Genomic DNA, 15,706 nt, shown 5'->3' on the forward strand with positions numbered 1-15,706 from the left:
TTAAAAATTATTTTATAGTTTTTAGTTTGATGTGCTTGAAAAGCGTGTTTTTTAGTTTTTTTAAACTATATTTATTATCCCTATATTCCTACGGGATACGGACTTACGCGGGTGAAACCGCGGGGCGCAGCTCGTATAATATATTGTCGATTGGTTAATACACATTATGATCCAACATTGATAATATATTTTTCGTTTTATTTGTATATCTGTCTTGTATACCTCTGAAGTCAATGATTTAATGACGTCGATATATAAGGTACCACCACTTCCAATCACAAAATAATTTTTTCAAAGAAAAACAAGCTTTTTTAATTTTTACTTTTATAGCATTGAATGCTTTTTTTGTTACATTGAGCGAAATTGTCTCACTTGCTCTTATACAGAGTATACGTAAGGGAATTATGGAATCCCGGCGATCCTAATCAGGATAATAAGATAAACTCATGAAACTATTGTATTGTCACCGATCCGCGACAAGTGTACAGAGTTTGAATTCAATCTGTCCGTTTGAAGTGAATCAAGTCTTGAGCAGTCGGTTAGATACATACAGGTGAAGCTAATAAAAGCGCTTTAATAACACATGGAAAAACGAAACAGTTATTAAATATTAAATAACGATCCATATATTTAATACTAACTGTTCGCCGCGGCTTCGCCCGTGGTGCATATATAGCCTATGTCACTCAGTAAAGTTGCAGCTTTCTATTGGTGAAAGAATTTTTGAAATCGGTCCAGTGGTTTTTGCGTGAAAACGTTACAAACATACAACAACATTACAAAATACAAAAATTGCTTCTATGTGATATAGAGCAGATTATTTACTTTAGAGGAAATTTGTAAAAACATGTTTTTTACCACCTGTATGTCTGTATGTAACCGACTCCTTAAGACTAGATTTGGACCCACTGTAACCGGAAAGCCCTTGACATTTCGATTCAATTCAATTGTTCTTAATTGACATAATTAAATAATCTTAATTGATGTGTTTTTTTTACATAAAATATATATTTGTTGTCGTAAAATCAAGTTTGGTAGCAGTCAAATTCTTGTATATTTATTTAATTTTTTTTATGTTACAGAGGCAATGTAGCTGGTGGTTCGCCTGATGGTAAGCGATGGCATGGTATGCATTTTTTATAATTGTTTTTAATAACTTAATTACCCCTTTGTTTAGTTACTAAAATTATATAAATAATTAAAAATAATTCAGTTATACAATATTTTTGTACAAATTCTTTAAAACTTTATATATATATACATAAATTAAAATTTTATAAGGCGTAATTTTATAGCAAATAAAATATTAGTTTCTGTTTTTATTGCAGCGCCATCTAGTTTCCAAGTAACAAAACTAATGCGTACTCTGGGATATAGGGCAGATGATATATCTGTTTCACTGATAGATTATCTTTGTGGACAAGTAGTCGATCAGAAGATAGAAGAAGAAAGAAAGAAAAATGCTCTTTCCACTCTTATGCACATACATACATAAAAACTGATAAACATGCAACAAAGAATATGTAAACAAATAACTTATAAAATCAGCCTGCTGTCCTGCGAGACCGAGTTATATTTTTTTATCAGTCCCCACCGGGAATTGAACCCAGGCCCCCTCGGTTCAACTCTCACGCATCAACCACTGTACCAAGGCTAATAGCTTCTTTGAATATATGTATATTTTTTTTAGTTCACGCGAGTAAAGTCGACTAGGGCATTTGAAATAGGAACTTAAGCACCTTAGTAGTTAAGTATATATTACAATAAATGAGTTTGCTTTATTTATTGATATCGTGTTATCGAAATTCGTAATGACCCAAAAATGTTTATCAGTCGGACACTTATCTCATAGTTTACTGTATCAATCATGATAATGTTTTGATAAAATTTTTAAGTATGAAATAATTTTATGGTTAATGATATAAGGATTGAAATCTTGTGAAGTGTTTAATTCAATTGAAACATATTTTGATAATAATTATTCAATTGTCAGAACTAGACCTTAATTTAATATGATCGCATGGGCACCAGCTGTCAAATAAAAAAGAATAATCAAAATCGCTTCACCCTGTGCAACGATCTGCGGTAACAAACCCAAAAAATCAGTTGAATTGAGAGCCACCTCCTTTTGTTGAAGTCGGTTGAAAATAATCTATATTTACGTATATCTATAAAATGATAAAATTTTATTTTGTGTAATGTAAAAGTAAATAAGTCATTAACAATCGAAAACGGCGAACTAATGAATATATGAAATACTTTCTTTTTTGGAAGTCGGTTAACACAACGGTAAAATCCATTGAAGCGCTCAGTGCATCGAATTTGTACAAATTGACACAATTGCGATATATCTGTCTCTTTCTCTTACACGCTGTTCGTATGTTTGTCCTTTTCCTATTCTTTCTTTTTCAATTTTTTTTTACACCTTCGTGTTTTTAAAGTAATTGCGTCAACAAAAGCCTGAATAATTAATTTAACAATAGTTATTTTTTATCGTTACTGTTTAAAAATCCAAATTTATTATGTAATATTCAATTTTAATACTTATTTAATACAATCCCGTAATGATAAGTCTGACGAATTTATTTTACATTATTTTTAAATATTGGTACTGAATAAAAATCAATATTATATATTAAACTAGCTTTTTTCGGAGTAATTTAATAGATGTCATTTATACATATAAACCTTCCTCTTGAATCACTCTATCTATTAATAAAAACCCCATCAAAATCCGTTGCGTGATTTCGAAGATTTATGCATACATAGGTACATAGAGACATAGGGACAGAGAAGAGAAGAGAGAGTGAGTTTGTTTTAAGCTATGTAGTGACTCTATTTAAATATGAATATATACATTAAAAATTCCTAACAAATGAAAAAACTATTTGTTTGAAAAAAAAAAAAACAATAAACGTCCACTATTATGTTGTTTAATATTTTCCATTTGTTTTTTAGGGTTCCTCAGACTTAAAGCGAGATGTCGTCGGTTCTAGACAAGACGAGAGTTATACATTGTTTTTCAATTTATCTGCACGTTATCCACATCACAGCTCGAAACGGTGAAGGAAAACATCGTGAGGAAACCGGCATGTCCGAGAGTCAAAAGTTCGACGACATGTGACATCTGCCAACCCGCACTTGGCCAGCGTGGTGGATTATGGCCTGAACCCTCATAGGAGGCTCGTGTCCCAGCAGTGGGAGGCATGTATGGGCTAATGATGATGATGACCCAAGGGGTGAAGTCTGTCTGTCCATCAGTCTGTACCTAATTCACCGTGATGGTAATACAATTGAAGTTTTCAGAGACAATTTATATTATACTAGCTGCGCCCCGCAGTTTCACCCGCGTAAGTCCGTATCCCGTACGAATGTCGGGATAAAAGGTGGCCTATATGTAATTCTAGTTGTCCAGCTGTCTACGTACCAAATTTAATAGCAATCGGTTCAGTAGTTTTTGCGTGAAAGAGCAACAAATACACACACATCCTTACAAACTTTCGCATTTATAATATTAGTAGGATAGAATTTCTGTTGCCACTATAACAACAAATTATACGAAAACGAGGCTAAACAACGGTTGGCACGGTCATAAATTGGATGGGAATATGTTTTTTCTAGTTGCTCTTTACCTTACGGAACCCTTAGTGTCGCGAGTCCGAATCGCTCTTGGCCGATGTTTTTCTATTAATTAAATTTTATTATCTCTTACAGTTAATATAATTAAATAATCCGTGTGAATTCTTTTTAAATTTTATAATTTATTTCTGAGTGTCACAATAAATTATTCTTATGTTTGTAAGACTAGGCTTTTTCACCTCACCTTACTTGTGTAATCTCTAAATATTTACCAAAAATAGATGCCCTATTTCATGTTCACGTCATGTTTATAAACACTGACTAACGCTTAACACAAAAGAACAGTACAATCCATCCCTATGCTGAAATTTATCAAAAACAGCTCAGCTGTTTTGGTGTGAGAACTTTACATAAAAAATTTTCGTCAATGATCTGTCTCTCTGTCACACAATGTCCCAATCAATAGTAATATTATTTTAGAGTATTTCATTAAATAATTATTTTCTATAAATAACGTCACTAGCGTCCCTGGGGGCAAGGGGGTGAGACCACTCCAAATCCTAAAATAGGACCAAATGAGAACAATTTTCCATTAAACACACAAGGAATCACTTATCAATGAGCTGAAAACCCACGGAGTTATAGAAAGCCAAAAAAAAAATACATTAATTTGAGAACCACTTATGTAATATCCTAATCTATAATTTATATTAAATAATTCACGGACTCGCACAAAATATTAAATATTAATTAATCCTACTAGTCCTACTATCCCACTAATATTATAAATGCGAAAGTTTGTACGGATGTGTGTGTGTTTGTTGCTCTTTCACGCAAAAACTACTGAAGCGATTGCAATGAAATTTGGTACGTAGATAGCTGGACAACTGGAATAACATATAGCCACTTTTTATCCCGATATTCCTACGGGATACAGACTTACGCGGGTGAAACCGCGGGGCGCAGCTAGTTATTAATACGGCCAATCAATCTGTATGAAACAATAGTATACTAGCTTTTGGCCGTGGCATTGCACGCATTAAATTCGGAGTAATTTAATAGATGTCATTGCCCATATAAACCATCCTCTTGAATAACTCTTTGTTTTAAATAAAACCCCATTATTATCCGTTGCGTAGTTTTAAAGATTGAAGCATACATAGCGACACAGGGACAGAGAAAGCGACTTTGTTGTATACTATGTAGTGATGTAGTACTGTGTTACACTTTTATACAAAAACTGATCAACCGATTTGAGTGAAACATCATTTGTAGATAGATGAAAGCTTAAAACAATGTCTCTGCTTTTAGCCATAATCTTATATATCTTTAAACCAAACAATCGTTTTACATTTATCTTAAAATATTAAAATTTAAATCAAATAAAGTTAAATAATTACTCGTATTAACATCACAAGTGAAGTCCCGTGTCCCCTAGTGGGGCATGGGGCAGATGATATACATCTGTTTCACTGATCGGTTTTCATTATGGACAAGTAGGTGATCAGCCTTCTGTGTCCTGACGAAGACATTTTTTTGCGTCCCCATCGGGAATCGAACTCAGGACCCCTCGGTTCTACGCTCACACGTTATCCACCAAAGGGGAGGTCAAATCAAACATGACAGTCAATTAAATCGTCTCACTTGCTCTTATACAGAGTATACGTAAGGAAATTATTGAATCCCGTCGATCCTAATCAGGATAATAAGATAAACTCATGAAACTATTGTATTGTCACCGATCCGCGATAAGTGTACAGAGTTTGAATTCAATCTGTCCGTTTGAAGTGGGTCAGAATCGAGTCTAAAGGAGTCGATTACCAGCAAACATACATACCAGCAACCAAACAGGTGAAGCTTATGAGATATTTTGAAGAAGGTGAAGCTTATATAAGCGTAAATTACTTCCAAAATTCACTTACGAGTAAATGAACACACAGACACAACTTCCTTCACTACACACTCACAACAAACCGAGCTATAGCGAGTCAAAAGTGGCACTGACTTTCATTTGAGTCGGTGAATAACTTAGGGCTGTGTCACGCCCGATTTTAGGGTTCCGCATCCAATTTATTTACATACACATATAATAAATAATATAATATAATAATAATAATATAATTTCTACTGTATCCCTTCAGCAGATTCAAATATTACATGATGTGGATATTTTATGAAAATCGGTTAAGTGGTTTAGGAGTCCTTTGCGGACAAACAACGTGACACGTAATTTATACATGTTAGGATAATGATAATACTTACAAACCTTTTAATTAAATATAATTGAATGTTTGAATTTAAGTTGGATATCATAATCTCTATAAGAGCTATACTTTCCCACTGTATTTTTATTTATTTATTTATTTAATCTTTATTGCACACACTTACAAAATATAAAAAAAAAGAAATAAAATTTAACAAAAACTGGTATGCAAAGGGCGGCCTTATGGCTAAAAGCCATCTCTACCAGGCAACCGTTGATGTACACGTACCGTTGATGTACTGTATGTACACAGGCTTCCTATAACATTTGAAATATCTAAGATATAGCCTATTTTTACGGCAAAGCCTTTGTACTGAAAACGAAATTTCAAAAACGGTATAGTAATTTTTGAATTAAATCGTAACAAACACAAAAAATATAATCAGTTTTCGTTATGTATTTAGTATATAGCGCACAGTTATACGGAACCCATTGTGAGTTGATCCAACTCTCACTTGGGAAGTTTATTTGTTATTACGGTGTAGGTAATGTCGAATTGTTTACTTAAGTCTTCTTGAAAAAAAAAGTATCCTAGTAATAAATTGACCAAATTGGATGTGGTTTTCTAAATATATAGGTTTTATATCTAACTATGCACTAATATGATAAAGCTGTTTCATTGGTTAGAAAGCACGTAGGTCACCAAAGATAAGCACTGAAATGAGATGATTTTAAACACTCTTTTATCAGCTTCACCTGTTGGTATGTAGCTGACTCCTATAGACTCGATTCTGACTCACTTCAAACGGACAGATTGAATTCAAACTCTGTACACTTATCGCGGATCCGTGACAATACAATAGTTACATGAGTTTATCTTATTATCCTGATTAGTATCGCCGGGATTCAATTCCTTACGTATACTCTGTATAAGAACAAGTAAGACAATTGATTATAACGTTAAAGTGTATTTTTTAGTCTATATGTTGTTTTAAATAGACAACGCATTTTATTCATTCTCACATATACTAATATAATAATTCGACAATTGAGGATATCCGTTATAATATAGGGCTGTTACGTATAAGATGGAATAGGGCTGTCACTAACGAAAAAAAAATTGATAAAAATTTTCAAATTTTGAATAAATTATCGTAACAAATTATAATTTAAAATGTGTATATCAATTTATTCACATATTACGGCCCTTGATTCCGCCGCTCGCAAGGGAACGGAATGTGAAAGTGGTTTATGAAGACTCATAGCAATGATGTCAATTACAAATATTATTTTAACAATATTGAATAAAACAAATTGTCAAAACTAGACCAAATTTTATTTGGACCACTTGACACAGGCTTTCATGTAAAAATGAATCATCAAAATCGCTTCAACCAGTCGAAGGTTCTGAGTTAATAAACTTTTATAGAAAGACAAGCGTTAGCCCGTGTTTTTACCCGCGTAATGAAAAGAAAATCCCACGGGAATGAGACGTTTCACCGCCGTAAAAACTAGCCTATGTCATTATCTAGCCTCATAAACGTCTTTAAACAAAAAAATCACATAAAATCGTTCCGTTGCGACGTAGAATAAAGACAAACATACAAGGAGACTTTTGCATTTATAATATTAATAAAGATTAATAGCACAATAATTTAAAATAACAATTAATAATATTCTTTAATTATTTAACGAAAACTAATAAGCGACAGCCCTGTTTCTATTATTAGATCAACACTGAGTGTTGACCCTAGAGTTAGCGACCCATATCTAGTCCAAACACGTGAATGCTAGATTATATTTAGACTAGCGGTCCGCCCCGGCTTTGCCCGTGGTATATATGAAGCCTATAGCACTCAGGGATCACTTACATATCCAACGGTGAAAGATTTTTTTAAATCGGTCCAGTAGTTCCGGAGATTATCGCGTGAAAATAAACAAACGGTTTTCAGTTTTATATTATTTGTATACATGGCCTGTATTTATGGGATTACTTCTTATTAATACATATCTATATTTTAAATACAATCAAATTCAGCTCAGCCGTTTTGTGTTAATAAATAGTTATATGGACATTTTTTAGATGGTTACAGAGTTATAGAGGTTTTCAAATTCCAATATTAATTAAGTTGATAAGCTATACGTCAAGATTCATGACTATCTGTTTAGCTGTTTAGCATGTGCGAATGTATATTTACATAGAAATTATTTATTTTACACACCCATACCACAAATCTCTCTTTTTTTGCACTAACCCTAAAACCTCTTGTATTTCTTTTCCTACCAGGTTGCCGGGCAGAGATTGCTGTCTAGCTATAAGGCCGCCTTTTGTACAAAATATCATTGTGCCATTGTTTTGTATAAACTTTACTTTCTGTTTTGTATAATATATAAATAAATAAATAGATCTGTTAATAGTTACTAGGTCAGTCATACTGCATTCGTTTTTAACCGGTTTAACTCTCGGATGTGCGCAAACGCATGAGTATGCGTGAATTCAATTGCTTAAATGTCTATCATAATATCCTATCGTTTTTCCTACACTTCCTATCCTATCCTACTAATATTATAAATGCGAAGGTTTGTAAGGATGTGTGTGCGTTTGTTGCTCTTTCACGCAAAATCTACTGAACCGATTGCAATGAAATTTGGTACGTAGACAGCTGAACAACTGGAATAACATATAAGCAACTTTTTATCCCGATATTCCAACGGGATACGGACTTACGCGGGTGAAACCGCGGGGCGCAGCTAGTACTTTATAAAGAAGTGTTTGAACGATCAAATCTCCGGAACTGCTAGTTCGAATTGATTTTTAACTCGCTCTTAAATTCATATTCAAACTCTGTACACTTATCGCGGATCGGTGACAAAAAATAGTTTCATGAGTTTATCTTATTATCCTGATTAAGATCGCCGGAAGTAAATAATTTTCTCAGGTATATATACTCTATATAAGGGCAATTGAGACAATTTAGTTGATTTTTAGTGCATTAATAATAATTAAGAACGCGTTTTTCAGTTCTTTTTTATGTTTTTTTAAATATGTTAATTATAATTCCGTGTGAACCCGGGACGAGCATCGAGTTTATATAAATTTATAACAATGGACAATTCATTAGCATTACGTCATCGAATAACCACTGTATAAAAACAAATAAATTATTGTTTAAAACTATTTATTTTACAAACAAAACAGATTGTTTCCTTTAAAAATCCGTCAAGCGCGAGTCGGACTCGCGACACCAAGAGCTCCGTGTAAATAAACGAAGCAAGGGCAAGTTGAAAAAAATTGGTCATCCATCCAAGACATGACCGTGCCAAACGTTTGCTTAACCTATATTTTTATTATTAGTTACAGTGGCAACAGAAAATTCAATTGTCTATTTCGTACCATACAGTCTGGTGACAGACGGACGGGCATACAGAAATCTCTTAATAATAGGGTCCCATTTTCCCTCTGCTTCATCATCATCATCATCATCAGCCAGTTCCCACTGCTGGGACACAGGCCTCCTATGAGGGTTCAGGCCATAATCCACGCTGGCCAAGTGCGGGTTGGCAGATGTCACATGTCGTCGAACTTTTAATTCTTGGACATGCCCGGTTTCCTCACGATGTTTTCCTTCACCGTTTAAGCAGTGGTGTTGTTATCCATATGCGCAGATAAATTGAAAAATCAATTTATTTCCTGCACGCTCGCCCGGTCTCGAACCCACACTTATCGATTTTGAAGTCCGAGGTTCTCACCACTGAGCCACCACTGCTTTGCTTACGGAACCCTAAAATCTAATATGCCGACTGCCCATGAATGCAGAGTTTATAAACAAAATGTTTTCTTACAAACAATTGATTCGCGCATAAACAATCTTCAAAACTCTCGTGTCAGTGTTAGTTGCGGCGCTCTTCGCAAACGGCTCGACCGATTTTCATGTAATTCCTTTAACCGAGAGGAATTTTGCAACACCACCCGAAGGGGAAGTACTCTAAATCCCATCCTACTAATATTATAAATGCGAAAGATAGTAAGGATGTGTGTGTGTGTTTGTTGCTCTTTCACGCAAAAATACTGAACCGATTGCAATTAAATTTGGTGCGTAGACAGCTGGACAACTGGAATAACATATAGGCAACCTTTTATCCCGATATTTTTATTGTATACGAACATACGCGAGTGAAACCGCGGGGCGCAGCTAGTCCTCTATGGTGTAACTTGTAAACCTAATATATGTAATAATATTAATAATATGTTAAATCGTACAACTGTCTATCACACATCGTAACTTAAATAACATATTTACGTTCGTCTCACAAATATCGAAAATGGCTGTGACGATTTCAACACTTAATAATAATTATAATCTGAATAAATACCAATTTTAATGAATAATTAAATCGTCCAAATTCATAATCTAGTTATTTAATAGCAATCTAGCTTTATAAACATATCGCAAACACTTATACTAACCTAGTGCCTAAAAAGTGTAATTTACTTCAACCTATAAAAAATTCCTTCAAAAGAAAAAAGATTAAACAGGCTGTGAATTGTATTAACATAATTTGTCTTCTAAAAAAATCCTCGAACGCGTAATGCAGTCCTGTAGCATGGCTTCGTAAATTGCAGCTTGACACAGTAATTTTTTTTAATGAAAATTAAGGCACGCCTCCGGTCTATTAAAAATTATCTCATCATTTGACATGCGCGCCGTTGTTGCTTATCACCCCATTCAGGTGATTTAGACAAGGACACGCGTATACACTCCCAAGTCCAAAAATGCCGAATATCAGTAAAATCATTATGTCACCCAACGCCTCGCATTTGGTGAAAAAAAAAGAAAAATGTCACATTTAAAAATGGAACATTAGAAGATTTATAAGGCTACACTAACTGCATTATGCCTGTTTTTTAGGTCATACAAATTGTAACAGATTACACAATATTACGTGGGTTCTAACGATAATTTCTCACTAAACACACTGGATTACTTAATACATTATATACTCACCTATTTCAAAAATGGAATGATGGAACACATTAGAAAACTTCACTAGCACATAATAAATAAATAGGTTATATATGTCAATTTATTTTTAACAAACGCGCGTTCGGCCGTGGTTATATTTATAAAAATTCGTGTGTGTTTTATATGTTTGAAACGCGGCCGGTGTGAGATCGTATGGAATAAAAAAATCAATCGGGAGACAGCGCTAAACGGGAGCCATTTTGAATCTAGCTAACTGGAAGCGCGCATGCGTACTAAACTAGATATAGAGTAAATTAGGATTAGACTTTCTCGCCTTGCTAGTTCACAAATCCAGTCTTGATCTTTAAATAGCATAAATTTATATATAAAACAATGCTTCCTTTTTTATAAACTGACATTAAATTTTGAAACATAACGAACTGTGTTCTAAAAATCCCGTTGCTAAAAGTGTTGCTAGAGAAAATTTTCGTGTCAAATATTTCATTGAGCGCTTGCAACATTTTATAAGACACCGTAACAATCTTGTTAATTATCGCTTATTTTTATTAGCTCTTCCTTATAAAGAGAAGATATTTTTATCTCCTTCCCGGTAGGAGTGGATGTGACTACTTTTCAAGGACAACAAAATATAAACAAAACCATTTCTATTTCATCAGCATAGATTAAAATTTAAAAAACGTAGATCCACAATGTTAAGGCGGCAAAAAAAAAAGAAAAAAAAAAACATGTTTTACATTGAATAGACGTAGACGACGTTAGAAACACGTTGAGCGAAGTTTATGGCAAAAAAATATGATTACACACAAAATAACGTAAATAAGTAATAACACACTTCTAATGTTTTTTGTTTGTGATAATAAAAAATGAAACTTATCACCTATGTTGATTGTAAAATCTTAAGTTAATATATGTTTTTTGTTTTTTAATATTATTTAATGCAATTTGATTGAAACATTCGCGAAATATAAAACCTGCGTCTCTTTTTCTATGACGGAGCGGCGTCCTACCACTCAGCACTCATGAATTTGCAAAAAGTTCTATTTATTCGACTCTATACTTTTAACGTCGAATCGCAAGGTCCTTTATTGCAAGACTAGCTGTTCGCCCTAACTTCGCCCGTGGTATATATATATCCTATGTCAATGAGAGCAGTTGCAGCTTTACAATGGTGAAAGAATTTTTGAAATCGGTCCAGCAGTTTTTGCGTGAAAACGTTACATTCATACAGAAACACAAAAGCTTAGACTTTCCCCAACCCAATTAATATATTAGGTCAATTCAAATTAATCTTACTTATTCCTACTATCCTACTAATATTATAAATGCGAATGTTTGTAAGGATGTGTGTGCGTTTGTTGCTCTTTCACGCAAAAACTACTGAACCGATTACAATGATATTTGGTACGTAGACAGCTGGACAGCTCGCATAACATATAGGCAACTTTTCATCCTTATATTCCTACGGGATACGGACTTACGCGGGTGAAATCGCGGAGCGCAGCTAGTGTTACATATTCTTATTTTTCAAATTGTGTGTTTCATATTTTTAAGTAGTTTTCTAAACCGTTTTTATTTTGTATAGAATGTATGTATGTAATTGTATATACAGTATTAATTCTTAATTTTAGATATATTTTATATTAATGTATTAGTGTTAAAAACTGTTGCCTTTTCTTAATAAATAAATAAAATCACACATTACTTCATAGCGTTAGTCACAGCAAAAACTGATTTATTCCCGAGTTACGTAGCTTTTTTAACACGCTATTTCATAAGCTTGGCATGTATCTATGTATGTATGTATGTTTGTACATATGTAATCTGTAATAATGGAATCTTAAAACATCATTTTTACCAATTTCTTTGCATACTTATCAAGGACCGATAACAATGCAATACTTTAATAACAGTTTCCCATTATCCTTAATGGATTTGCCAGGATTAATAAAATTTTATAGATCCTTTGTGGGGGGTAAAAAACTAATTGATAAATTATATTTTCTTAAATTTTACTGTACTTCATAACTATCCTAGATAGTTACTAATGATTGTAATATTTAAAAATATTAAGCATCCCGCGCTTTTTACTCTGAATTGAATCATTGTGTTAATAACTTAAATTTTATTACAATTTTGTTTTGAGGTGATTCATTATAATCGATTATTTCATCTGCAACTACAGTTATAATAAAGCTCTTTGCCTTCAAAAATAATTTTCAAGTATTTAGTTCAATTTGAATTAAAAGCATGTTTTATTTTAGTTTTTTTAATCTATAATTTATTTATTTAGACTAGTACTTTCAAAAATATCAACTGTGCCGCGCGGTTTCACCCGCGGACGAACCTGATGGCAATACCAAGTACTGCTAGCTATGTGTTATCCCGATACATAAGCTACATCACTGCCAAGTATCGTCAAAATCTGTTCAGTTGTTTTGGTCTTGATCATATCATCATCATATCAAATGCCCAATTCACAATTGTACGGTATCCCATTAATATATTATAATTTATCGAAAAATTGTCCGTTTCATTTTAAACAAAATGTTAGGAGTAACGACCAATATATGTATATAATCTATGCCAGTAAACATCCTATAAAAAAACCAAGTGTCGCATCTCAGTCTCTTCATCGTATAAAGTTGTGAAATCAATGTAATACCATAACGTTTAATCTATTTAGTCTCTACTTAAAGGACCTTCTGTCTGAAGAAATTACATAAGTTATTATCATGCCAATATTAAAAACATTTCACGATTTACAAAACAAATAGATCGACTTGTACATCGCATGAAAACACAATGAAATAGACAATTAAATTAGATTCTATAATATTAAGATTGAAATACTCGTCTCCAAAACAAGTTATAAATGTATTATCTTTTCCAAGCGATTCATCGGATAACAACTTCAAAAATCGGTCACCCATCCAAATTATGACCGTGCCAACAGTTGCTTAATCTCAATTTTTATAGTTTGTTCGTTAGAGCGGTGATAGTTATATAAAAATTTTAGTTTAACCGTTTATATTTAAGCTATAGAACTATCTGTTTCTGAGAAACAATCGAATTACAGATGGTTAGCCGATGGACAGTCAAAAATACAGACACAGCAGTCTAAGCAACAAGGTCCTGTTATTTGTGTCATCGTCAGCAATGGAGCTGGTGGGTCGCCTGATGGTAAACGCTACCACCCGTGAACATTTGGAGAGATAAGGTCAATTGCCGACCTTACGCCCCTATACTTGGATTGCTGACTTGGCTGGGAAGGGATTAAAAAAGGATTCACGAGAACAAATTTAAGTCATCCTCTTTAACTTCTTGATTAGAAAAGTAAAAAAGTTGTTTTTTTTTTTTCATTATTGTATTATTTTGTCTTAAGTTTATTGTTTTTTTATTGTAATTTTGTGGAGTCAAATAAATTCTTCTTTCTTTCTTTCAAAACAAAAAAAAACACGCACAATAAAACATTTATTTCATATCTTCATCGCGCAGCTCTATTTTGTCGCTGTGTTTTATTATTTCGTCAATCTTGTGCAAGTCCTTCAACGACACTTCCCCGCTGCCTCGCTCCATGGGCTGGGGCTGAGTGGGGTCTGGTTTCCAACCCACGAAGTTCAGTATTTGAAACGTTGCCGGCACGCCGCGTGAGGTTTTATCTGGCACTTCCTGGGAAATGATAATTATTGAGAAATTTTGAAAGAATAGAAAAAATTTGATCACGAGGCAGGATTCGAACCTGCGTTTCTTGCCTAACCGTAGCAACGCCTAGCCTCTCGGCCACCCGTGATCCTGCCACAGTATTCGAATCTCTTCTACTCTTTCGGTTTCATGTGCCTAAGGGGCACCCCTATTCTTTCAAAATTTCTCATTTATAAAGCATTTCAATGCTATAAAACTAAAAATTAAATGATAATTATTGTTAACTTTGGGAAGGTATTTACAAAGCTAAGTCGCTTCCTGCGTCTGTCCCTATGTATGTATCCTGAGATCTTTAAAACTGCACAACGGATTTTAATGAGGGTTTTTTTAAACAGATAGAGTCATTGAAGAGGAAGATTGATATGTATAATAACATCTATTAAACGGCTACGATTTTAGCGCGTGCGAAGCCGCAGGCAAAAGCTAGACACAATAAATAAATACAGTTAAATAAAAACACGCTTTAATGATAGATCAACTAAGCTGTCTCACTTGCTCTTATACAGAGTATACGTGAGGAGATTATTTAATCCCGGCGATCCTAATCAGGTAAATAAGATAAATGAATGAAATTAAAGTATACAAAATTAACTGTTTGCAATATCGCGAGTTAGATTGTAATTTAATAGTTTTTGCAATCTTGCGTTGACATAAATGTACCAGTTTTTAAACGAACATGCTAAAATCTTCAAAACCATCGAAAGAATGAACGAATGAACGAATGATCGTGCGTTTTCCAACCCAACTTGTCATATATTTCCTCATACAAACACCAACGAATGAATGTACGAACCAACGATCACGCCTTCTCCAACCCACTTTTCCATACATATCGTGATACAAACACGTATGAATGAATGAACGAACGATCACGCTTTTTAACCCACCTTCCCATACATTTCGTCATACTAACACCTATAAATGAATGAATGAATGAATGAATGAACGAATGAATGAACGAATGAATGAACGAACGAACGAATGAATAAATGAACGAATGAACGAACGAATGAACGAACGCACGAACGAGCACGCTCTCCAACCCACCTTGGCATACATCTCGTCGTACAAAGCGGCCGCCGCGAACTGGCAGTCCCGCCGCAGGTGCGGCGCGCGGCTGAGCGCCGCGTTGCCCTCGCCCAGCGCGCGCACGTCCTGCATCACGTGCCACGCGCTCGGGTACCACACCGTCATCGCGTCCACGTCCACCGTCTGCAGCGTGAACCCAGCCCTGGGG

At 34.1% G+C, this 15,706-nt stretch overlaps 2 protein-coding genes across 2 annotated transcripts in view; both read right to left on the minus strand.

Moving 5' to 3' along the window:
- LOC119838064 (putative fatty acyl-CoA reductase CG5065) overlaps positions 1-10,995 on the minus strand; it is a 36,231-nt gene extending 25,236 nt beyond the window's left edge. The window contains exon 1 of the mRNA XM_038363872.1: positions 10,789-10,995. The gene's annotated coding sequence lies outside the window, so the exon portion shown is untranslated. The remainder of the gene's footprint in view (positions 1-10,788) is intronic.
- Positions 10,996-14,224: 3,229 nt separating this feature from the next.
- LOC119838160 (arginine-hydroxylase NDUFAF5, mitochondrial-like) lies at positions 14,225-15,695 on the minus strand. The gene is made up of 2 exons (XM_038364001.1): positions 15,517-15,695; positions 14,225-14,436 (listed from the first exon to the last, which is right to left on the minus strand). Exons 1-2 carry the CDS (start codon positions 15,661-15,663, stop codon positions 14,239-14,241), a joined length of 345 nt encoding a protein of 114 aa, XP_038219929.1. The 5' UTR covers positions 15,664-15,695; the 3' UTR covers positions 14,225-14,238.
- Positions 15,696-15,706: the final 11 nt, after the last annotated feature.

The sequence above is a fragment of the Zerene cesonia genome, unplaced genomic scaffold (assembly GCF_012273895.1).
Source record: "Zerene cesonia ecotype Mississippi unplaced genomic scaffold, Zerene_cesonia_1.1 Zces_u001, whole genome shotgun sequence".
NCBI classification, from domain to species: Eukaryota; Metazoa; Arthropoda; class Insecta; order Lepidoptera; family Pieridae; genus Zerene; species Zerene cesonia.